The 26,456-nt window shown below is 36.3% G+C and overlaps 2 protein-coding genes across 5 annotated transcripts in view; both read right to left on the bottom strand.

Annotated features, from left to right (window-relative positions):
• Positions 1-26,456, bottom strand: part of LOC149566639 (actin-related protein 4-like) — a 233,136-nt gene that overhangs the window by 14,427 nt on the left and 192,253 nt on the right. The window contains exon 18 of one of the 4 annotated variants that reach the window (XR_016362264.1): positions 3,493-3,616. The exons of 2 other annotated variants lie outside the window; for them this stretch is intronic. Coding sequence is in view for 1 of the 2 variants with exons in the window: in XM_089819944.1 (XP_089676070.1) it covers positions 5,109-5,126 (18 nt within the window). In the remaining variant the exon portion in view is untranslated. Of the gene's footprint in view, positions 1-3,492; positions 3,617-4,966; positions 5,127-26,456 lie in introns of those variants that run through there. One more of the 4 variants, XM_089819944.1, reaches the window with a different exon arrangement.
• On the bottom strand, positions 5,765-8,641 carry LOC149566641 (uncharacterized). Its single transcript, XM_089819940.1, has 5 exons — positions 7,382-8,641; positions 6,957-7,253; positions 6,721-6,845; positions 6,350-6,626; positions 5,765-6,242 (listed from the first exon to the last, which is right to left on the bottom strand). The coding sequence occupies exons 1-5, from the start codon at positions 8,519-8,521 to the stop codon at positions 5,856-5,858; spliced, it is 2,226 nt and encodes a 741-aa protein (XP_089676066.1). The 5' UTR covers positions 8,522-8,641; the 3' UTR covers positions 5,765-5,855.

Here is a 26,456-nt window from a genome sequence, read left to right as displayed (position 1 = left end):
TTATTGATTCATAATTAATGGTTGTCTAGTGTGATAGTCAAGAGAAAAACCTCACTACAAAATATTTGTAGTAAGTCTGAATTCTTTACCCACTGGTTTGAAGGATTAGACCTGTTCACCGATGAACCAATTCCCTATTGAGTGGGTATGCACCTTGGCATCTGAAAAGATGATCTCTTTAGGAGATCTTGACTCGCAAATTATTTATTTATTTCACTTGTTAATTACTAATATTGATGCCCATGTACTCTTCTTTGTTTCTGACAGGATAAAATTGATGTTCTAGTGACCAAGCTCAACACGTAAACATGCCCACATCAAATGAATTATATCTGCAGCATGATTGATAGTCTTCGCTTTAGAACTATACTCAGCCTTATCAAAATCATCTAAGAAACTTTATCAGTCACTGACACTATGATTCTTCTATTCTGGCCGAATTGGTAGTTTGTTATTCCTGTATGTTGATGTCTTCTTTAAGCTTCTCAATTTCTCTACTTTGGATACTACCAATATGCTTTTGATTTCTATATCCTGTGTATTCTGCTTGCTGCGTATATTACACTAATGAGTTTTGGATACGCTGAAAATTGGATACCTCTCCTTTGGTGATATGGGTGTTTCTTTAATATTCAATAACATTACTGCTCAAAACTAATATATGTTCGTGTATGATCATTCTTCAAACCTAGCGTTGGTATCTTTCATCGTTGATTGTGTGTCTTCTGATCAGTCAGTTTATTTTTTCATTTCAGTTTCTGCATCTCCTATATTATTTCCTATCCGATGCCTTGGCTTTCTTGACTTGTACCTGCATCTTGGTAGTTTTTCTCTTGCTTTCCTATTTAGTTCCTTTTTTCTCCCTCTGATTGATATATTGTAGAATGATGAACAAGAGTCCATTATTAAATCTCTGATTCCTGTTTGCTGCAAGCTATCATCTGGATTGATTATGATTGGTTAGATGAATTTGATGAGTTGTTTCTTGTTTTATCTTCAGCTGTAACTCTCCTATATATCTTATATATTGAATGGACATGACTTTAAGATGATTGACCTAACCCAATATTATATATATCATTCATAACTATAATTTATACTTTTTATATTATATTTGTTATTAGTTTCTAATATTGAATTTTATTAATGTATAAATCACATTATTATATTATTAATAATATGATGATAACAATATAATATTGACTCATGAATGTTGTATCAATTTTCTTTCTTATTATATTTATAATATATTTAATAACAAATTGTATTATAAATGTATTACAATTATATTATTTATTTATTTATTTATTTATGTGATCTTAAATTAATTCTATTATTATAATTAAAATTGATCTTGGAAATGGGGACATTACAATACATCTGCAGACCTCTAGCATTACTAACCACTACATTGATCCACTCAATCTTCCGCATGTCCTTGAGTGCATTGTTCATAGCATGCACACAACATGGAGTTTATATATGTCTATCAGCTGCCTTAATAAGTTTCCTTGTAGTCTTAAACATGTGTTGCATCTGTCACTACTTGGATCACATTTTGTGGCCCAACCTCCTCAGTAGCCTTCTTGAGGACTTGGAACTGAAAAGTAGCATCTTAATGATGCTCTATGGAATCAATTACCTTAAAAATGTATGGCCCCTCTATGCATGTAACCTTGATATTGACGAGTGGAGGATGGCTACTATCCATTCACCCAACCATGACTATGTTGTATGCATTCTTCACCCAACATTCCTCCATCTTTTCCATCAACATATTGACCTTGGAAAATTTCTTATCCAAGCTTTTGGTCCTCAACTCGGTCTCAATTGGTGGCACATATGATGGTACTCCCCTTGTTGAACATATAACAAATTATATTTGGGATTATTCCCTACTCTATTTTGCATACTCAACAACATTGGAAGAAATTTGTGGCATCACTCCTACTCTCATTCGTAAAGTATGGGAACTTTGTGGTTGGCTCTATTAAACTTGTGTCTTCCTCTTAGACAAAGTAGTGGGCACAGGTGTAGCTAAAGTATCATTTAGAATACCCCAAAGCTTGTTTATCTCAATACTATATTTGTGGTTCTTTACTTCATCAGAAAAAGAACATATTCCAACACCTTTTCTAGAATAAAAAGTTATGAATTAACTCTAGTAATTCTATTGTATCATTCTAGACCCCACAAAATAAGCATTTTTGCTTCCTTGAGCCAAATCTTCATCAAAACCTACTTGGTATTAATGTTTTTGTTGCAATGATGGTGTTGTTGGTCCCCAAAACTGTAGATTGGAATCCTACGAGCCTTGCTTGCTCAATGTTGGGATATCCAAACGGTTAAGGCCAATTTGACGGAATTAATCGATGCGATCCAAATCCCCTGCACTTCTGGCTTTGCAAAACCAAGGCCAGTGTACCTAATCCTGGACAACAACCTTAAATCCAAGATACTTATAGCAGATTGATTAGAATGTGAATGTTATGAAAGTCTTCCTAACGGAAAGAATTATAAAATAACATTAAACTTGAAAATTATGAATTAATAAATAAATGTGATAATGTTTTAAATAAAGAATGAACGCAACAAATGAATATATTAATTCCTCTTGGAAAAAAAATTAAACAGTTGCCAGCATATGGATTATGAATCAAGAGTAATATAAAGACCAGTGCTTAATTGAATGGGCAATCAAAGTCAATATTATAAGTTGACACGTACAACTTTATAAAGTTCAATGTTTTTAAACTATATACAATTTTAACAATTCAAACGTGACAGATCAATCATATAAACGCAATTTTAAACTAGTCTAGGATGCAGTTTAACTCCTGTGATATGGAGACAAACTAGACATAAATATGGAAACAATTAAATATTTCACAATATCTATGTTTATCAAGTTTAAAATGCAATAATGACCCAGTCCACTTGTCCAAACATTAAAATATTTATAGAATTTTAAAAATAATTATAAAGGACACGACTAAACCCTAATCAAATAAATAAAATAGATATGCTTACAGATTATCCCCAAAATAAAAATTGCACATAGAGACACTCCTTATAGATGATCCATCCAATGCATTTCGATTCCAAAATCAGAAAAAATTCACCCAATAATTCAAATCCACGAGCTTTGTTCAATTGCTCATTTCCTTACCAATGAAAGAATATAATATATCAAAGTGTGTATAGAATATGTAAAAATTTTAAATATGAATGCGAATTGTTGTTTGATTTTACATCTATATTTATAAACCATGAAAGGGTACTAAATTATCCTTATTAACAAGGTGACCCTTCATAACAAATAACTAATCGGGTTCCTATGTTTTAATGTTTTGCGAACGACAGTTCAGCTGGTAGCTATTTGTTAGCGTTCTCAGAATGCTTATCGCAACAAGATGGTTTAGAATGTATAGAAAATTTTCATAGAATAACTATCATGGGTGCTTTTAATATTCGGGTGCCACATCATTTGACCTTTTCCATCATATAGAGCTATCCGCCATGATAAAATTGAGCGCATCTTCCTGTCATGGGTTTCCTCTAAGATTATCCAGTTTGGCAAAATGCGATGGTGACTCCTAACGCATATTCCACAAACCTGCAACAATACAAAACATAATAAGATTTTGACTATCAAGTAAAAGTTAAATAAACGAGTGATATTGAATGATTCAAATTCCTTCTATAGCGATAACCATCGATAGTCGTATGATGCTTGATGCTTGATGCTTCTTTCATATTCATTCGTTGTTTGAACTCTAGGATAGGATATATGCATTTAAACAACCTAAATTTCAACCCGATTGGAGGCCAACTATCATTTGAAATTGTTCTGATGTGCGTAGCCTTAATCATATCAAGCAATTTGAAACTATATCTGAACAACACTATTTTGCCAACCGACGGCACCAATTCAATTTGGATTGAAGATATTAAAATATTAAAATCACTCTTCAACATCTCTCGACAGTCCCTTTACATACTCCACAACTCCTTTTATTGACACCAACTCTGCATCATTGGCTAATACAATAGAGATCCCACTCAAATTGAATGGTCTTTTTGGTGGATACCAATTTATTTTATTTGCCTCTTGCGAACATCCTCTTCCACTATCTTGTTGATAATTTTTGTTGTACTGAGAAATCCAGAGATTCTGCCATGGTTCTGCTGCATACGTATTCATGATATCTCCTGGTTGTGCCTTTTTTCAGTTTCTTCATCAACGGTATGAGTTTTAGTAAAACATCGATCATTGCCATTATCAATGGAGCCATCACTTATTGCTATAACACAAATATCTTTCTATGCTTGTGATAAAAGTCTCTTTAAGTGCCTTCACTGCTGTAGAATAAGTCGATGATTATTTATCTCTGCATATACACATTTCTCTCTATTCGAACAGTATGAACTGAATATCTTTCTTCTCTTTTTTCTTTAAATATATGTTGTATGATAACTCTGTCTGTGCCATGTCATGCATTCTAACTTCATATTTGACCACTTCTTCTTTTGTATACCTGAAGATCTGACTGACTCATAAATATTATATATATGAATTGTGTGGATTATACACTTGAACGATTTGCTATCAGCAGGTAATATAATGATCATTATTTCTGGACATGCAGTTTGACCTGGTGTATCAAGATCTTTGCCTCTATACAAATGCTTTACCTATTTGCTGCAGATTATTAACAGGCCTGAACAATGACAAATTGAGCTTAGTGGTTTTTACTTTTCTTTTATATATCTTGGTAGAAACCTGGGCACCACAATCTGCCTACTCCAGATAGAGGCAACCTTCAAACATTCTCCTGAGGCTGGTATATCAACTCCGGTGATAAGGGTTTGCTCGGGTTTGCTCAGTTTCTGATCTTCCTCGTCTATGATAATCTTGACCAAAGATAACATTTAATACTCCCTGTTTATGCCAATGCCGCATGCAAATTTTACATCTGCATATGTAGGAATCCGTAAACAAGCTCTTGTTTGAGGTGAGTAATCCTTGTTATGATCTGACGATGGGACATTGATCTCCAACATCTCTTCACAAATGGAGACTAAATTTTGTGAAAAACCAGGTTCCATCAGGTGTAATGTCCGTACTGAAATACAATTTAATAATAACTAATTAGTTAAATAATATAATTTATTACATAAATACTGATGAAAGAGAATAATACTAAATAGAAGTAGACAAATGATAAAATATAATACATAATAATTTTTCAATAGTAATTCAAAATATAAAAGAAATATGCTAATAATAATAAATTTATATAAACTATTATAACTATCAACATAATTATCACAATAAATAACATCTATTATAATCTGTCAAGATTCATAGCTGGAGTATTGATGTGAATCACTATGACCCAAAAGGAATAGCACAAAACCTTAGTTGCCGATTCATGACACGAATCCGATTCGGGCACGTGAATCGGATCCGTGGATTCGGGATTTTTTTTTTTCCCAATTATGATTCGTGGAGGATTCGTGCATATATATATATATATATATATATATATATATATATATATATATATATATATATATATATATATATAATTATATATATGCATTATATATACTAAAAAAAAGAGAAATATACATAATTCTAAAACTAAATCATTTCATAGTATGAATCTAGTATACTTGATCAATGACATTGATAATTAATCTATTTTCACGATTATAAAGGAAATCAACACATTCACATTGAATTACTGAAAGTGAAAGCTTGTAACATTCAAAATATAGATCATTAAACTTAAAGTTTATAACATGATTTACTCATAAAAGAGTCAAGAGTCAACACTAAAGTTTTTTATTTAATCATCAAATGGATTTTCAAGAAAATCCGCATCAGAGGGGTACTGGTGAGCTGCAAGTGCTGCATCTGTATTAGTAGAGGAACCCAAACCACTAGTAGTAGAGGGGATTGTTAACTCATAATCCTCCTCCTCATCATCCACATCAATCAAAGTGGATCTAGCAAGATCTCGGATGGTCATATCTAAATCAGGAGTCTCGGGTGCTACATCCCAAAGCTTTTCGGGCCCCTTCTTGTACTTAGGATCCTTCCGTGACAACAAGCGCAAATTGTTGTGAATGAACACAAGGTCTTCTGATTTTTTTGGAGCCAACCGGTTGCGTTTGATTGAGTGGATAAAGGAGTAAGTACTCCAATTCCGCTCAGCGGCAGAAGAGCTGGCAACCTAAAGAGAAATTAAAAATTATCAATACAACAATCAAGATAAATAAATTAAATAATAAATTCAAAGAATTGAGAATGTTAACCTTAAGCTTAATTTTACAAACTTACTTGGGATAGGACCTTTATGGCAAGAGGTTGGAGATACGTGAAGGCTTGCCCGTGAAGGTACCACCATTTGATGGCACCCATCCTGCTTTGGTCTGCTATGGCAATAGGGTCGAAATCCTCACCTGAGTTGAAAGCAGCAAATTCACTCCTCACAATTGCCCCAATCTCTGGATCTTGGAATATCTTAGCTAGTGCCCTCTTATACCCATCTGCAACCTCTGCATCTCTAAATGGTGGCACTCTACCTGGAAGGCGAAGTACATCTGCACTATAGTACCTGGGGATAACAAAAGACAATTGAACACTATCAAATATCAATAGCACAAACATTGGATAAAATAAGCACAAACATTTGATAAGAACTACAGTACCTCGGGGATAGAGCATATGCAAGGAGGTGCAAAGGTGTGGTCATCTTGTTCCATCGATGATGAACAATTTTTTCCACCTTCTTGTAAAGGGTGTCCTCAGGATCATTCTCCCTCCTTTGTATGGCCTAAGATATGAAATATGAATAATAATTATAATTAGTGAATATGTCAATTTAAACTTTAGAATCTAGATATCTCTCAAATAAAAAATTGTTGTAAAAGAGCGTAAAACTTACCATTTTAATTTTTTCCAGCATACTATCCATGGAATCATAAATATCCCCAAGGCATGGCTCATCACTATCTGCGAAGCGAAGCATTGCCATTATTGGATCGGTGATTTCCAACACATAACTCACAAGACCCCACCAATCCTCATCTAGTATCATTCTTCTCACATTTAAAGCCCTTGCTGTATTGGAATTCTTCCAAATGCCCCATTGGGGGCTAATGACCATATGCTTCAATGCTTCTTTTACCTTCACAAGTCGTCTCAAGACGATTGTGTGAGAGGCAAAGCGGGTTTCAGCAACCTAAGAACATGTTAAACTCAAGTTAGTAAAACATTTAAAAATTAAAACATGTTAATGTAAACAACAACAAAAATTAATAATTGTGGAATCCAATAATATTCAATTATATATTAAATATAAAAATTTACCTTCAATAACTCCAAGTCCGAGAAACTCCTAAAAATTGCTTGTGACATGTGGTGATTTGTCACAAACATTTGAATCTCTTCAGCTTCCTCATATATCCTTTTCACCCAATCTATTTCGGTGCCAATTGCTTTCATCACTAAATTGAGAGAGTGGACGGTGCATGGTGTCCAAAAGATATGATCATATCTAGACTCTACAATTATCCCTGCAGCCCTGCAAACTTTTGCATTGTCCGTGACCACTTGAACAACATTATCAGGACCCACTGACTCTATGGCATCAATGAGAATGCGTGAAATAAATTCTGCATCTTTCACTTGCCCTTCACAATCAACTGCCTTCAAGAACATTGCCCCCTTAGGGCATACAGCAATAACATTGATCAATGGACGGTTTATACAATCTTTCCAACCATCCGAAATAATAGACACACCCGATTGAACCCAAAAATCTCTTATTGGTTGAAGTTGAGCCTCTACATTTTTCCTCTCATCATGTAATATGGTAGTGCGCAACTTCTCATAACCAGGCGGTTTGTAACCATGGGGTGCATCATTTATTGCTTCCACCATCTCCCTAAAATAAGGTGATCTAGCAAAATTAAATGAAACACCATTTGCAATTAAACAACGTCCAATTTTGTGATCAGCAATGTCTCTCTTTTCAATTTGGAATGCCCTATCTAGTGGGCCTCTCTTGCGGGTGAGTGGAGATGGGTCTTCATCTTCATCATTTGTAGTTGGCATAGGCAAAAAAGGATGTGTTCTTGTGTTTGTTTGATCAAATGATGGTGTTGGTATATTTGTTTTTTGGGAAGCACCACGTTTTGCTTTTGCAACTGCTCTATCAGCATCATCTTGCTCTTTTGCTAATGCTGCTATTTGTGCAACTGGTAATCCCTTCTTATCACTACCTTGACACATGTGAATTCCTTCACCCGCAGGGCCCAAAAAATGTAGTTTCACTCGGGAATAGGAGCTTCTATGTTGTATGTTGCAAAAATTACATTTCCATATGTATGCCCCACCCCCAGGACATTGTGCAACTCTTGTTGTGTGTCTCCATAAAGGAGACCCCTTATCAATTTTGAAGCTTGGTGATGCAGCCCCACCCCCACCCACTGAGCCTTGACTACTCATTGTTCTATTCTTGCAATCTAGAAAAAGTGAAAGAAAACCATACTTCACACTTGCACAAAAACTTGAAAATTTGGAAAACTAAAAATAAATCAATAATCTATGAAAGAATTCAAGAATATGGTTGAAATGCATACCTTAAACACTTCTTGCAAGGTATTTGAAGCTCCACAACCGATCTCCTTCGAATCCAAGCACTTCACTTCAAACTAGCAAGTATGAGAGAGCAAAATAGAGAGCAAATGAACTTGCATTGTGATTTAGAGGGTCGTTTTTAGGGTTTAGGGCCTTTAGGGCAAAAAAAAAACATTAAAAAATGATAATGGGCCCACGTTTTTGCATTCTCCTCCTTCATTGCTGCGGATTCACGCGGATCCGCGCGTGGATCCTCGAGGATCCGGGCAGGATTCGTAATCCTGCCTGTGGATCCGTAAGGATCCGCGGGCCGCGGATCCTTACGGATCCACAGGCAGGATTACGAATCCTGCCCGGATCCTCACGGATCCATACGTGGATCCGGATCCGAATCGGACCCGAGCCCGGATCCGGCCTTTTCCAGGCGAATCCGGTAACTAAGCACAAAACCTATCAATAGTCTATATTGATATCATGAGAATAACTAACCATACCAGAAACTTGTTACATTCTTTAACAATAAATAATGATTAATAATAATAAGGGCATGATAGCAATCTAAAACATTAATGAGATAGCCAAATCAGCATATATATGGTACAATCAACAATAAAGGAAATAGAATCATTGAATAAACAAGAAAAGTTTCAAATACCAAATCATATGTACTCTGAAACAAATGATGGTCCCATTATGGGTCGACCCTGCTCTTGAGTCACGCTGGAATTAACTAAACCAAGCAATTGTCAACTATGCAATTAGAGGGACATGTGCACGGTCCACTAAGAGAATAACAATATCTTAACAGTTATATTGTAATTAGTAAAGATTAATAGTAATTGATAATGAAACAATGCAACTGGAATGGGCATGTCATGGGCAAACAATATATATAATTGTCTGGGGCTTAGTGGGGGAGATATCGAATGTGTTATATATCAAAACATATCTCTGTCCATATCAGGCAATAGAATCAGCATCAGCTGATATAGAGCAATGCAAGCATCTAGGTATAAAAATAAGATATCGGGTGGGATTGCAGTTTGAAAATTATCCTGATGTCGACAACATATATACACCAAAAATAGAAGAACATCATCCAAGAGAATGTTACAACATCGACAAAAGAGAAACCACTTTGAGAAGCTACCCAATTGACAAGCAAGAAGTATGGGCAGTGCAGAAATACCAACTCATAATCCTACGGATGCCATTCCGGAAAGGACGGTGTGAACATATACCCAATGCACGTACCAAGACTTTTCAACAAGTAACAAGGGCAAACCACATACACCCATCTAATAAGAAAGAAAGGATCAAACATATTGGCATTGAATAAAATACATTAGACAATTTGGCATGTCACATATCACAGTATTAGTTAGGAGAGGGCACCAAATATACATCTAAGGATATAAAATATATAACCATATTACATATCGGAGAACAAGGAAGCAAATAAATACAAAGTACAAGGAGAGGAAAAGCACAAGCATTACAGGGAAGGATGGTAAGTAGTTCACAGTCCAAATCATCATAAACCAAATCCTACCATTAAGATCGCAATCCAAAGACAGATATCAAAGAGAATATATAACCATTGAAGTGCTTTTTTATAAAACAATATATATTATAGAACAATCCAATACTCCCACTTACAAAGATCAACCATATTGATTTGTTGTAGTTTTCGAAACATTTATAGCCCGAGTTCAAGAAGTGTAAAAGATAATAGCACTGCAAGCATTTAATAACAAACTCTCAATATATTTATATCAAACGAATCTTTCATATACATCAAGTCACTGTAAATCAATTCTTCATCACCTAAACATTAGAGTTAATCGAACTCAATAGTTCAGAGAGAAATATATCAACTACAGAAGAAGTCCTTGCAATTAAACTTAGAAGTTCAGTCCCATTTCCATAAAGGATTGGGAAGGCAACATTACAAATGGGGCCCACGTGACTTAAAGGTTCATCCCTAGGCACTAACAATTGAGAAAAATAATTTTTTTTAAATGTATATTTTATACGTGCGTAGGTGGGGAGACTGCTATGTGTCACACCGAAGCTTAAGGGATTTCTGGGCATTGAAAATGTCCCATATCAGAAATGCAATTTTCTCAGAGCAAGAAGCATCCCCGTGATTCACTAGAGACATTTCAAGAATGCAAAGGTGGATATGAAGTGTCCCTTGGATATCTACATATCCCTCATCTACCACGAGGAGAGTTAGCCATACCATTTAGTTATAGTTAGCAACTTTCTATTTTATAAGTTAGCTAGTTAGTTAAGTAACTTTCTATTATGCCTTTAATTCTCGATCATTTCCATTATAGAAATCCTCTCCTTTCTTTAATATTGAATATAAATCAATTATCATTTCATGGTATCAAAATAGGAGTTGGTTTTTAGAAAAAAATTAGTGGTTTAATTATCTAGAAATATTGATGAAATTTCAAGAAAAAAATTGGGAAAAATCCTGTTAGTGTTTTTGTTATTTTTCATTAAAAAAATCATGGAGTTTTTTTGGTAGATTTGTTTATAGAATAAAATGTGATTTTCACTAAACATTTAGTGAGGAAATTTTCAGCAGAAATTTTGCTCCATTTTAAAAATAAAATCAAGGGTTTCTGTTGATTTTTTCACAAACTCATGTCGCATCAAGGGTTCGATGATTTTCCCTAAAAATCGTGGTGGTCATTTGTTGCAAATTCTTTCAACGATTTTTGGCAAAAATGTGATTTCAGAGTTTTCTGGCTAGTTTTTTATCAACAAAATATCTAAGTTTTTTGAGAAACCAATCTTTGCTTCTTGTGGCTTTGGATAAAGGGAGGGATGGCTTCGTTACCCAACATCACATTGAGAGGCACTCAACTTGTTTTTGGTTCTTGGTCATATGAGGATGTATTGTAGAACTAGTTAGTTAATCAAAAGTCCAACCAATGAGGGTTTTAATAACAAGATCATGTTGCATAATATTTTATGCATGAAATATCCTAATAGAATAGGCAAGAGCCTACAATGTATTGGTAAATTGTGAGCCTCTCATCAGGGAGGTCTTGGGTTTGAATCTACTCGAGATTAACACATAATAATAATAATAATTAATCTTAACAATAATTATAAATGAACAACAAAAATCTAGGCTTCAGCCGATAACCTATCAAAAAAATATCCTACTAGGATATTTATTTCTTTTTTTTTCCAAATGTACCCAAAAACTATAAAAAATTAGTTTGCATGCAACTGATTTCTTTAACCCAATGCATTATATTAAAAATCATTTAATTTCAGACTTAAATTTAACATGAGCATTATATTCAAAATAGATAAATCATTACAACAATGTTTTTCAAACAGATATGAATATCTCTATTCACAATTTGCCCAACTGTGAATACTGATGCGAAACCACCTTAGAGACAAATTGGGTTTCTGTCCGATTGACTGAATTGCAAAGGATTTTTATCCCATAAGTCTAGCTTGAAGCTCCCAAATTCTCCAAGAGAAAACAATAAGCAGGCATAAAACCAAACATACTCAAAATGAACTTGTCCATGTTCATCCTTGTGACCTTTCGTTTTCCCTCTCCTTGTCTCATGGAATTCCTATTTTGTCTCTTTTTTATTCCCTTCTTTCAAATTAAAAATGACTACTAATTTGCATTAAGCTCCAATAAATTCATTTTAGTAGTTTATCGAGTTGTTATTTAATTTGATAAGATTTGACAACTTTATTATTTGATTGACTTCTAATGTCCCAGAAAAGGAGCATTATAGTTCTCCCTTTTTCAAATTGTTTATCCTCAAGTAATGATAAATCTGCATACAAATACCAGGATCCCATATAGATCTCCAATAGCTCCATTTTACATTCGGGAACAACTGAACTCAAATCAAAACGTGCAACACAATGAAACAATTTTCTCAGAATTAAATCATTCATCATCAAGATTGCTCTATCCCAATGCCAATTTGAAGAACTATCATTTCCATCACATGAAGTCTTCAGCTCATTCTTAGTTTTACATCTTTGTACCCTATCGAAATTGTCATCTAGAAAATGCAACCTGAAAATGCTATAAGCTGAAAATCCTATTCTCAAAGGAGAGTACATCTCATACGATGATAAAGCATAACCCTCTTTATATCAATCATTCAATTTCTGTAATAGACACCCTAGAAATGCCTAAAAACTAAATCAACTGCTAATAGGAATTTAGTCAAATAATTTGCATCCAACTCTTAATATCTTCTTTTAATGTGTAAACCCCTTTATGGCTCCGGAAATAAAATGTTTGTTTGTTTTTATGTCTTTGCATAGATTTGAAATCACATAACATGAACAAAAAAGAATTTATAATAGTATGCAAACTGAAAATTGAACTACTGCTGAAATAATATTATTTTCAAAACTAATAAAATCAAACACATAGCAGACTTTTCAACTCACTAATTACTCCAGCATTATAACATAATGTTCCAGTAATGACTTCCCATCTTGCTACTACAGTAACATGAAGTGTCATGCTACAATGGCATGAATAGTGTCACGCTATAGTGCTGCTACAGTATAATTTATCTTCAATCAGTCCAAGATCTTTATAAAAATCATCCATTCAGAATGGCATAAGCATCAGACAATAAGTGGGGAGGATATGAGCAAACACCCAATCTGCCTATAGCTGGAAGTGTGCCCAATATGTTGTTAATGAAGCTGATAGCAATGAATTCTAAAGGCCAAACCCCAAGGGAATGACATCTAGAATGTCACAAGAGAGGATAGACGTCCTCTAATACCAAGAACGGATCTGCAACTCACACATCAATTTCTCCTCGTATTCAACCTGCCAAATGAAGCCACCAATGCTCCTTTTTATTCTTTCTCCAAGGGTCAACTCAACTCTCATGAGCAATGTGGGATAAAAGATGTCCAATATAAAACATATTAAAATATTCACTTATGTATCCCTTAGGTGCCCCTTTGATTTGCACACATTCCCATAAAATTTAATATTACAGTAACACTTTAATATTTTACAACTAAATTAAATGTTACTTTAATAATACTTCAAGCATAAAAATATATTAGCTATCAGACTCCAAACAGCACGAGTGATAGCTTGACGAAAAGCTCTCGCCGAGGAGTATCAAATCCAATCACCAAAACTAGCCTCCCCTATGTCCTGTTGACTTACTAAAGACAGTAAGTATACCTAAGATTAAGTAAATCAACTTTGTTTGGGCCTAAACTAGAGATGACTAGGCCAAAACACTCTAGGACCGCTTTAAACGCTTCGTTAGCCCTCGGGACCATGTAGAATTAGGCTAATGCACACACACTTGATCAACTACTAAAGTGGGGACATTACAATTTCTTTGCATTTGTCATCATAAACATATTCAACTCATCAAATTGTGGCCTAAAATAGAAATGATATGCACTCCTAACAATGCAATCAAGCTAACTACCAAATTTTTTTTTAAAGATTGGTCCTCACATCTTTTGGACTCATATAGCTATCATATTTTTGCTGCTCTACTATGTTAAAACTACAATTTGCAAGCTTGTTATCGCATAAAAAGAAGTTCTCAAACTTGCTACTGAGGGAAACAGATTCATACATAGTAATGAATTCTTTAATCAAGTGGTGCTTCTTTGCATAGTGCATATGCATGTTCTTGTGATCATCAAAGCAAATCAGCATATTGTAGTTTGAACTTAAATGGTAAAGACATAGAGGCATACTTGGCAAATGTGGTGAGACGAGGCTGCCAAGTGGTGGTTTTCACGCAGTCTATGGCCTTAGATGATTTTTGTCAAGAATTGAGGGATATGTTATCATTCATGAAAGTTGGGTGTGCAGCAGCATTTTCCACCTGTTTCGAGGTATGCAAATGGCCTGAGACAGACTCAACAGATGTTAGAGGATTGGATTGCTAGGGAGTCAGTTGGGGAGAGCATAGTCGAGTCACTCACTCGCAAAATAGTGCAGGTATATAGAGATGCCTACTATGCTCAAAGATGGAGTGAGGCCGACAAAATTGAAGCAAAGAGGGCTCGAGAGGAGTTAGAGCGAACTCGGCAAGAGTCAGCTACCCCACTAGGAGTAGTAGAGCATGACATGGCTACTCAACAATCCACTTGGGAGAGAGAGTGGCTAGAGCTTATGGCATAATTGGAAGTCACCAGGACTTAGTTGACACAAGTATAAAGGACTGCACGACCAAGGAAGCCAAGTTGAGAGAAATACCATGATGTTGAGATATATAATGAGAGCGAACTAGGCAAGTGTATACAATGAGAGCCCAATTGGACAAATCAGTAGCAGTACCTCCAGGCACGCTTCCTCAAACCCCCTCCATCTTAGTTGTTCTATTTTATGTTATGTATTGAGCATTGTCTCCATTTTATGTTCATCATCTGGAGATAGCTTTCCGTATAGGGGGGATGATGTTGTCAGTAATATTTTTTAAGTCTCTAGGGAGTAGTTAGTAATTGATTATGTGTTAAGAAGTATTCATAACTGAAGGAAGTTGGAACATGACCATTAAGTTGCAACCCTTCGGATACTATATGTAGATTCTCTTGAATGGGAATAAAGATCAAAAATCTTTAGAGTATTGTTATATGGCGTACTTGAACAAATATATATGAAATGAGCAGTAAGGTTTCCTAAACATTCTGTTATCTTATTTCTATGTTATGGTTTCATTACTTTCATAGTATGCACTAAACCAGTTTACTCGTGACAATAAACAACTAGGGCCTATAATGAGTCAACTGTTACAAATGTAAATGGCGGAATACTTGAATGAATTAATCAGAGATCAAACTGATCTATATATACAAAGAGGAGAGTCGAATAGAATAGAAACATTCTATTCTAGACTACACCTAAATATTAGAAACATTCTAATATTTACAAAGATATAATAAGATACAACAGTGAGCATTAAAAAGAAGCATGAAGGTTATTTTAATACCCCCCCTTAATGCTCAATCTATTTACTACACCAATAGATCCCCTGAATTTAACAAACTTGTCAGGACCAAGGGGTTTTGTGAAAATATTTGCTGATTGCTCTGAGGTAGGAACATAGCATAACTGAATAGATCCATCTTCTACTAATTGTCGGATGTAATGGCAATGAAGCTCTATGTGATTGGTTCGTTCATGAAACACTGGGTTCTTGGCAAGTTTGAATACGCCCTGATTGTCTAAAAACAAAGAAGTCGGACCTGCTTGAGGAATATGCATATCTGCTAGCATCTACCGGAGCCAAACTGCTTCACAAGCTGCCTTGACAGGTCCTCTATATTTTGCTTCTATAGAGGAGAGTGCATGTGCCTATTGCTTCTTACTGGTCCAAGTAACTGCTGCATCTCCGATACTAAACACATAGCCAGAAGTAGATTTCCTGTCATCAACTGAGCCGGCCCAATCGGAATCGGTGAATCCACTGAGCTGAGGAGTAGTACTCCTTGTGTGAAGAAGACCATAATCTGAAGTACCATGTACATAGCGTAACACACGATTCGCTGCAATCCAATGATCAGTCTTGGGGTTTGTCATGAACCATGAGATGTAGCTGACTGCAAAATTGAGATCAGGTCTAGTAGTAGTAAGGTAGATGAGACTACCTACTAGCTGCCTGAAGAGTGTTTCATCTACAAGAGGAGAAACAGATTGTGCGGACAATTTCAGACCAGTCTCCATAGGAGTGGAGGCAGATTTGCAATCTTGCATTCGAAACCTATCAAGCAAACTTCTGGCATACTTGGACTGAGACAAAAAAATACTGTTGCCAGTCTGCCAAACCTCAATACCTAAACAATAATGAAGCAATCCGAGATCTGTCATATCAAAAGTTCTGCATAGATCCTATTTGATTTCTGAAATCAAATGTTCTAAATTTCCAGTAATGATCAAATACCTAAACAATAATGAAGCAATCCGAGATCTGTCATATCAAAAGTTCTGCATAGATCCTATTTGATTTCTGAAATCAAATGTTCTAAATTTTCAGTAATGATCAAATCATCCACATAGACAACAAGAAAAAGAATATCATTACCAGAGTTTTTAATATACAGATTATTGTTTGATGGACTACGCTGAAATCCTTGAGCAACCAAGTAATGATCAATCTTTATGTACCAAGCCCTAGGGGCCTGTTTAAGACCATAGAGGGCCTTTTGGAGTCTACATACTTTATGTTCTGAACCGGCAACCTTAAAACTTGGGGGCTGCGTCATGTAGATTTCTTCCTGTAATTCACCATTGAAAAAGGTGCTCTTCACATCCATCCGATGAACTTTCCAACCATACTGAGCTGCAATTGCAAGAAGAATGTGAATAGTGGTCATCTTGGCTGTCGGTGCAAATGTCTCCTCATAATCAATGCCTTCACGTTGGGTGAATCCTTGAGCAACAAGTCTGGCTTTGTATTTGTCCAAGGTACCATCTGCATGGTACTTTACCTTATAGACCCATTTACAGCTAATGGGTTTCTTCCCAAGAGGGAGATCTGAAAGAACCCAAGTGTGGTTCTTTTGAAGACTCTAAAGCTCAGCATTCATTGCCTGTTCCCATTCTGGAATTCCTTTGGCCTCTGCATATATCTAGGGCTCAGGGATACTGTGGATGTTGGCAATAAGAGCTATATTAACTGTGTTGTGCTGAATGCTCTTATTTCTAGAGGTTCTACCCTCAATGAGTTCATCACGATGAAGATTACTAATCGTTTGAGCCCACCATTTTGGCCTAAGAGTTGAGGAGCCAATATCAAATGCTGTCGGAATAGCTAGATGAAAAGCAAGAACAGGAGTTGTATTATCTGGAAGTGACTGAGGTGGTGTATCAGTAGCATCAGATGACTCATATAAAATAGAAGAACCCAAGTCAGAGATTGCTAAAGACTAAATCTCGGAATGTGTTGGGGAGTCAGAGAGCGGAAATGGTCCAAATTCCTCATCAAACACAACATCACGACTAAAGATTAAACGATCAGTATTTACATTAATTAGTCTGTAGGCCTTATGTGTGTGACTGTATCCTATAAACATAAGTTTCTGGCTTTTGGAATCCAACTTAGTGCGTTTGGCATCAGGAATCCATACATATGCCAGAGAGCCAAAAACTTTCAAATGGTTGATCCTAGGTTTGCGACCAGACCAGGCTTCCTCGGGAGTCTTATGATTAACTACAAGGGTGGGTGACCGGTTAAGAAGGTAGACAGCTGTGGATACTGCTTCTGCCCAATATTTTTTGGTAACATTTCTATATTCTAGCATAGCCCTAGCCATTTCTGTGATGGTACAGTTTCGACGCTCTACAACACCATTTTGCTGAGGGATGTGAGGTGTGGTGAACTGACGTCTAATGCCATGAGTAGTACAGAAGGCAGAGAAAGCAAAAGAACAGAATTCCCCCCCATTATCGGTCCTAAGAGTATGGATGGAAAAACAGACTCTTTTTCTACTAGAGCTTTAAACTGCTGAAATACAAGAAAGGCATCTGATTTTTGCTTAAGAAAATATACCCACATTTTGCGACTGAAATCATCCACAAAGAGTTAAAAATACCTATTCCCAGTAATAGGAGTATTCATAGGACCACATACATCAGCATGGACTAGCTGGAGTACTCTGTATGCCCACCATGATTCACCATTCTTAAATGGTGTCCTATGTTGCTTCCCTACTTGGCAAGCTCCACAAATGTGATGGTTCTGGGTCTGAATATTAGGTAGGCCATGGACTAAATTATCCCGAGCAAGTTGTGCTAGATATTGAATGTTCAGATGACCGTATCGCTGATGCCAGAGACTGCTGAGAGCGGATGATTCGGCGATGAAGGCATGCTCAACGGAATCGCCTGAATCTACAAGCCTATAAATACCATGATCCTCAAGAACGAAAGCAAGGGTAGTGCGAGAAGCACGATCAATAATCGAACACTTATTTCCACTGAAAACGACATCCAACTAAGGAGAGTACTTCATAATCTGACTAACAGACAGAAGATTATGTTTCATGCCAGGAACATAACATACATTGAGAAACATGAGTTTTCTTCCTCCAGACTGAATCTGAACATTGCCCTTGCCGACAATATTGTATTCTTCACCGCCTCCAAAGATTACTGAGTCAGAATAGGGAGTGAATTCAACAAACCAATCACGCCTATAAGTGAAATGTTGGGAGGCACCAGAATTGATGTACTAGGCAGAAGATTTCACATGATTTGCAGGTATGCTAGCCATAAAGGCATGGTAGATAGATTTTTTCTGCTCTGAGTGTTGGGCAACATTGGCGTGCTATTTAATTGAGTCTGACTTCTGATGCTACTGATACAGATGCTTATAATATGTGAATATTTCAAATGGCACAAACTTCGAGGTGAGAAAATGAACGACCCAAAAAAATTGTACTCGAAAAAGAGCTCGAAAAACTCAAAAATAAAATGCTATCGAAATCTGGATCTGCAGGCTCGAAAATTGAGGCACTAAAAACGAGGCACCGACAAAAATCTGATGAAGACCCATTTGAGATTTCAAAAAACCCACTAAGAATATGTGAATTAGAAAAATTTTCCGAAGTCAAAAAGCTAGGGTTTCGAGCAGAATAACAGTCGGCGGCCAAAAAGGTCAAAAAGGCAGAAAAAAGATGTTTGCAGGTGAAAAAAAAAACAACAAAACCCAGCAGCTGAAACGCGAGCAAAATATCCAACAGGGATAGACAAGCCCATTTTTGAGAAAAAACAACCAAAAAATCCCACTTTTTGAGATCTGGATGTGAACAGATTTGAAAAATCGACCTACAGATTTGTGACTTACAGACTAAGCCACGCATTTCCAAGAACACTAGTAGCTAAAGACACAATTTTTCAGTCGATTTGCACAGAGGGTTTAAACCCTAGCTCTGATACCATGTTACAAATGTAAATGGCGGAATACTTGAATGAATTAATCAGAGATCAAACTGATCTATATATACAAAGAGGAGAGTCGAATAGAATAGAAACATTCTATTCTAGACTACACCTAAATATTAGAAACATTCTAATATTTACAGAGATATAATAAGATACAATAGTGAGCATTAAAAAGAAACATGAAGATTATTTTAATATCAACCCCTTCGGTATCAAAGCTAAACTCCTAAAAGCACACACCACTATTAATAATCAAGTTATCCCTTCTTCGCCACCCAGATTGTAAGATACATGATGAGATCGAACTTTACAATCCCTCCAGTCATGGTAATCCCAAGAATTGCTATTCACCAAAATGTTGTAATAACTTTGTTCATTCATAGTTTTTGAATGAAAACTACCATGTTTTCCACAATAGTAACCCACAAGGCCCCTTCCTTTAGCAACACTCATGTCTTCCCCATTACCTACTCTAATTTGAAACTAGCTTGCACACATAAAAATATCCATAGATTTCTCTTCATACAACAATGGCAAGATAACATGGAGTCGCTAGGGAAATCCCAACAAATCATGGCAGTTCCAGCACTACGAATAGATTAGCAAATGAAACACGGCCCAAGGAGCTTAGAAAATGAACCCCCACATGCAACAACAATTTGGTGCTAGATATTTTGGGCAGCGATCAAAAACAGATGCTCGCTCTAGCAATTTCACACATGCCCATCACAAGGACCCTATTACCTATATTTTATCAAAATTAATGAATCCAAAAAATATAAAATAAGTTGTAACGACTCGAATCTTCTTCTTTAGACAGCTGGGTCTTGAATACTCTAAAATCTCACAAGCGTCAACAATGGCATGGACTGATACAGCTAGGATATAAGCAGCCACAAAACCTTCAAATACACAATCTTCTCAACACAACTCGCACATACAACTCAACCCCTATTTTGACATCTCAGGTTTAAACATCAAAAAGAAAGCCTAGTTCAATACTCCCATTATTTAGAAGGGATATCCTACAAAAAGACCAAATCTGCTCAATTCCCTTGCAGCTCTACTAACCATGAACAATGATGGAAAACATGATAGTTTCCAAACATTACCATTCCTCCCAAACAAGTCATTTCTCTATAATGAATGTTGTCCCAGCCTCAATGGAGAATTCTAAATGAACCCCAACAAGTTAATGTAAGCTCTAGAGAACAATTATAAACTTTAACCAACTATGTAAAGTTTATGCAGATTTCTATGACAGTGCTTATGAATGTATGGTTTTTATTTCAGGTTCAATCTCTGCTAATGAAGGATCTGAGGTGCTCCTCAATATGTATAATAACAATGCAAAGATAAGATAAAAGTTTCTTCAAACTTGATATCTTTATTACCTTCAATCTGCCCACATTAATGAATTTTGATGCTTGCAATATTGGGCGGCAACACCATATGTACAAGGGTGGTCAGGTATATGGGTGAATGGGCATCTCTCCAAATGGAGATATGACCATTCACTGATATACCCGATCGGTGGTATGATCGCATCCATTGATTAGTTATAACAAAACTAATTGTTTCAAGACTTAACAAAGCCCAATGCAATTGATAATGATTAGAATGGAATGCGATCACTACTAAGATCAATCTCAGATATAAACACAATACATATATATATATATATATGCATAGTTGGTTCTGAATACTGCGATCATCATGAATAATGCAAATTATATTCGTGCATATATACATATTGATATTCAAATCATATTGACATATATATACATGAATATATTCTCATACAATCAGAGATATTGTCTGAACCGAAGCTACATGTTTCAACACTCCCTCTTAGCTAGGGAAGACAAAGTACATATTAATTCTTCTCATTATAAGAAGTAATATCCTCTAGATGTTTTAAGAAAATCAAGTCTCATGATATCCTCCATAAAGGATCATGGCATATCCATAGATATTAAATCACATAATATCCAATGTTTTAAGAAAATCAAGTCTCATGATATCCTCCATAAAGGATCATGGCATATCCATAGATATTAAGTCACATAATATCCACCATGCATTTAAACATATTGGTCTTCAATAGATATCAAGTCACATGATATCCATCAACATGCTCCTTTAACTATTATGATTTTCAAGAATATCAAGTCACATGATATTCATCATAATAGTAATCTAATAATTTAAAGTCGTCACCTTATATTATTAGAGTCAACATTTCAATATAAAAGATTGTCTCCTTTTAATACTAAACATAGGGTAGGCCCATGAGTCATAGAATCACACATATGACAAAAGAGTTTACACTTCAAACATCTTTATTAAATAAAACAAATTTACAAAGTTTGAGACTCAATCTCATTAACTTACATTTCAACCAAGCCAAGTTTCTTTCTGAAATGATCAACCTTCAATTTAGGAAGTGCCTTGGTAAGAATGTCAGCTGTTTGATCACCTGTATTGATATATTCCAACTTAATAGCTCTTCTTTCCACCATGTCTCTTACGTAGTGGTAAGGAATTTCTATATACTTGGATCTATCATGAAATATTGGATTTACAAATAACTTGATACAACTTTGGTTATCACAGTGACTAGTGGTAGGTTTCATAGGCTCACCAAACAAGTTAGGAAGCAATTTTCAAAGCCACGCTGCTTCTCTAGCTCTCAATGCTACTGCAATATACGCTGCCTCAATACAACTCTGAGCAACTAAAGCTTGCTTTCTGCAAATCCAAGAAATCATAGCTGATCCTAAACTGAAACAACCTCCTGGTGTGCTTTTCTGGTCTTTCACACTTTCGGCCCAATTAGAATCAATATATCCATGTAACTCCAAACTGGTATTCTCATATTTAAGTTCATACCCAATAGTACCTTGGAGATACCTTAATATATGCTTCAAAGCAACAAGATGAATCTCATGAGGTTGACACATGAACTGACTCAATATATTCACGGCATAACAGATGTCAGGTTGAGTATTTACAAGATACATCAGGGACCAAATTATCTGTCTCTATAAAGTAGGATCAATTAGTTTGGATTCAGCACTTGCTTCTTTTAGCTTGTGTGAGTTGGTTTCCATAGGTGTAGACATAGATCCATAGTCCCACATTCCAAATCTTTTCAAAATATCAACAGTATACTTCTTTTGATATAGAAAGATATTTCCAGACTTCTGACATACTTCCAATCCAAGAAAGTAACAAAGAATTCCTAAGTCCTTCATTTCAAATTCAAAAGCTAAATCTTTCCTACACTGATTGATTAGATGTTCTTCCCCTGTAATCAGAAGGTCATCAACATAAAGAATTAGAATTAGCATATCACCTTTAGTTACCTTGAAGATAAGATTTGGATCAGCTACATTCTTGGTGAATCCAAGACATAAAAGGTATTTGTCAATCATTTCATACCAGGCTCAAGGAGTCTGTTTGTAATGTAGATACGCTCTGATACCACTGACAAAGGGCCACACCACCCTTACCAACTCATGACAAAGAATGCAACAAGTTCTTTCAAGATCCAATCCAAACTCAAGCTAGCCCAGATCCACACTCTGGTAGAAACCTCTGAGATCTCAACTTGTGCTCGCAAGCCACCAAGCAACCTCCTTGTTTCTAAACCGCAGTCGCTAGTTCTTCTCCAACCTTATCCAAGATCCAAGTGTAAACTGCCTCACATTCGGCGCTCTGTTTACACTCACAACTCCACCATAATCCTACTGTAAATTGCCTCACATTCGGCGATCTGTTTACAAGCTCAGGAAAACTCACTCTTTACTTCCTCCTTCTCTTTCACACCTTGAAACCTTCCAAGCTTTCCAAGCTTCCACTTCTCAAGCTTCTACTTCTCAAACTTCCACTTCTCAAGCTTCTCCTTGAGCTTCTACTCCTCAAGCTTCCACTTCTCAAGCTACTCCTTGAGCTTGATTTTAAAATGCTCATATGCCTTGCTTAAATAGGCGCTTACCACCCCATGCATGACTTAACCACAACCTTCTAGAATTCCTCCACAAACTTCTACAACTTCCATAACCTTTTACAATATCCACAGCTTTCTACATTATTCATAACTTTCTAGAATTCTTCCCACACACCTCGATAAATGGAATGACAACCATTTATTTTTTTATTTTTTTCTATTATGCCACCTATGCACCTCGAAAATAGAAATCCTCTTTTCCTTTCTTTTCTCCTTTTTCCCGTTTTTTTTTTTTTTTTTTTTTTCTCCTCTAATTTTCGTCACTTTCTCTCTCCTCCACAATTTTTATTTTTTTTCTCTTTTTTTTTTTTCCCAATAATTTTTCCATGCAAGATGCTCCTGCATCAGACTCCCCCGGTAGATAGAAAAGTGTGTCCCACACTTTGACGCCAAAAGAAAGATCTACCACCATCTTCATCTTCACCAAAGGCTTCCACCTCAATAGGGACAACAAAACCACCATGCAAATCCTCCACACCAGCATCTTAACCATCCAATCAACATGCTCATTCCCAAGAACAAACTGAACATAATGCTTCAACAAAAAACTCTCATCCACATCAGCAACTAGTGAATTCACACCCATAGCAACAAACCCCACATCAACAGCCACATATCAACACATGCCAAACTCTCAACATCAGCAACCTCATTGCTCACAACAAGATGCTCTATAATACATAACTCACCTCCAACAACCGGATCATCCACGACCAAGTGCTCTACAACATACAAGTCACCACCAACATCAACTAGATCATCCATGACCAAATGCTCTACAGTCTCCATGTCAGACTCAACCAACTGATCATGAAAACCAATCTCCATCCCAACATCAACAACATTAGGAATATCTTCAGCAACAACCTCTAGTTGCTCTGCAGGTTCTGCATCAAACTCCACAAACTGATCAGCAAAACCATCCTCTTCCACCTTGACCTTCTTAGCTTGATCAGCCAATCTAGCATCCAACCGAGCAAACATCTTAGAAAAATTTCTCTTCACTATACAATGGATTTTCGCAATCATCTTAGGGTCCAATCCTCTTGGAGCCATCTTCCAAGATCTTCGTAAACCCTCTGCAACAAATCCATCCCACGCTCCTTGTGACAACCAAATTGTTTGCAAGTCAGATCGCAACCTGCCACCTTGCACGAACAATCAGGAATCACATCACAAGTCTACGACAACGGATCTGCAATCCACCAACTCTCCACAATCATGCCTCAACAAGTTCAAACTTTCATCTCCGCATCAATCCATCAATCTACATGTCCTCCCAAGGTCCTAGTGCAAACTGCCTCAGCTTCGGTGATCTGTTTACACGCTCAAGAACTCCCACTCTAATAAACTTCACCCAACCAAGGTCCTGGTACAAACTGCCTCACAGTTCGGCGATCTGCTTGTACACTCAAGAACTCCTGCTCTGATAAACTTCACCCAACCAAGGTCCTGGTACAAACTGCCTCACACTTCGGCGATCTGCTTGTACACTCAAGAACTCCTGTTCTGATACCACTAATGTAGATACGCTCTGATACCACTGACAAAGGGCCACACCACCCTTACCAACTCATGACAAAGAATGCAACAAGTTCTTTCAAGATCCAATCCAAACCCAAGCTAGCCCAGATCCACACTCTAGTAGAAACTTCTGAGATCTCAACTTGTGCTCGCAAGCCACCAAGCAACCTCCTTGTTTCTAAACCGCAGTCACTAGTTCTTCTCCAACCTTATCCAAGATCCAAGTGTAAACTGCCTCACATTTGGCGCTCTGTCTACACTCACAACTCCACCATAATCTTGCTGTAAACTGCCTCACATTCGGCGATCTGTTTACAAGCTCAGGTAAACTCACTCTTTACTTCCTCCTCCTCTTTCACACCTTGAAACCTTCCAAGCTTCTACTTCTCAAACTTCCACTTCTCAAGCTTCTCCTTGAGCTTCTACTCCTCAAGCTTCCACTTCTCAAGCTACTCCTTGAGCTTGATTTAGAAATGCTCATATGCCTTGCTTAAATAGGCACTTACCACCCCACGCATGACTTATCCACAACCTTCTACAACTTCCATAACCTTTTACAATATCCACAACTTTCTACATTATTCATAACTTTCTAGAATTCTTCCCACACACCTCAATAAATGGAATGACAACCATTTATTTTTTTATTTTTTTCTATTATGCCACCTATGCACCTCGAAAATAGAAATCCTCTTTTCCTTTCTTTTCTCCTTTTTCCCGTTTTTTTTTTTTTTAATTTCTCCTCTAATTTTCGTCACTTTCTCTCTCCTCCACAATTTTTTTTTTTTTTTTTTTTTCAAAATTTCTTTTTTCAATTTTTTTTTTTTTTTTTTTTTTTTCCAATAATTTTTCCATGCAAGATGCTCCTGCATCAGTTTGAGTCCATATAGAGCCCTCTCCAATTTACATACATAAGAGGCAACATCATGTGTTACAAACCCTTCTAATTGTTCCAGGCATAGATGTGAGTATCGCCGATTAATCGGCGATACGAGATAAAATCGCGATTTTTTGGGGCCGGCGATTTAGTCGCCCCAAAAATCGCGATTTTTTTTTGCAGATTTTTTCCAAAAAATCGCAGATTAATCGCCTAAAAAATCGCCTAAAAATCGCGATTTTTTTGCAAAAAATCGCTCGCGCCCGGCAGTCACATAAAGTGACGAAAAAACACGTTTTTTTCATTATGTTTTTACATTGCTTAGGGTGTTTTGGAGAGGAGAGGATAGAGAAGGAGTTCTTGGCAAGAAATAGGCAGAATCAAGTGCATTTGGAGGCCTTTTGATTCGATTTCTTCGTTACTAGGTAAGTGATTTGAATCTTTG

The sequence above is a fragment of the Cupressus sempervirens genome, chromosome 3, assembly GCF_028749045.1.
Source record: "Cupressus sempervirens isolate cs-2001-9-10 chromosome 3, ASM2874904v1, whole genome shotgun sequence".
Taxonomy (NCBI): Eukaryota; Viridiplantae; Streptophyta; class Pinopsida; order Cupressales; family Cupressaceae; genus Cupressus; species Cupressus sempervirens.
The sequence above is the reverse complement of the archived record's forward strand: the minus strand, read 5'-3'. Positions and strand labels throughout refer to the sequence as shown.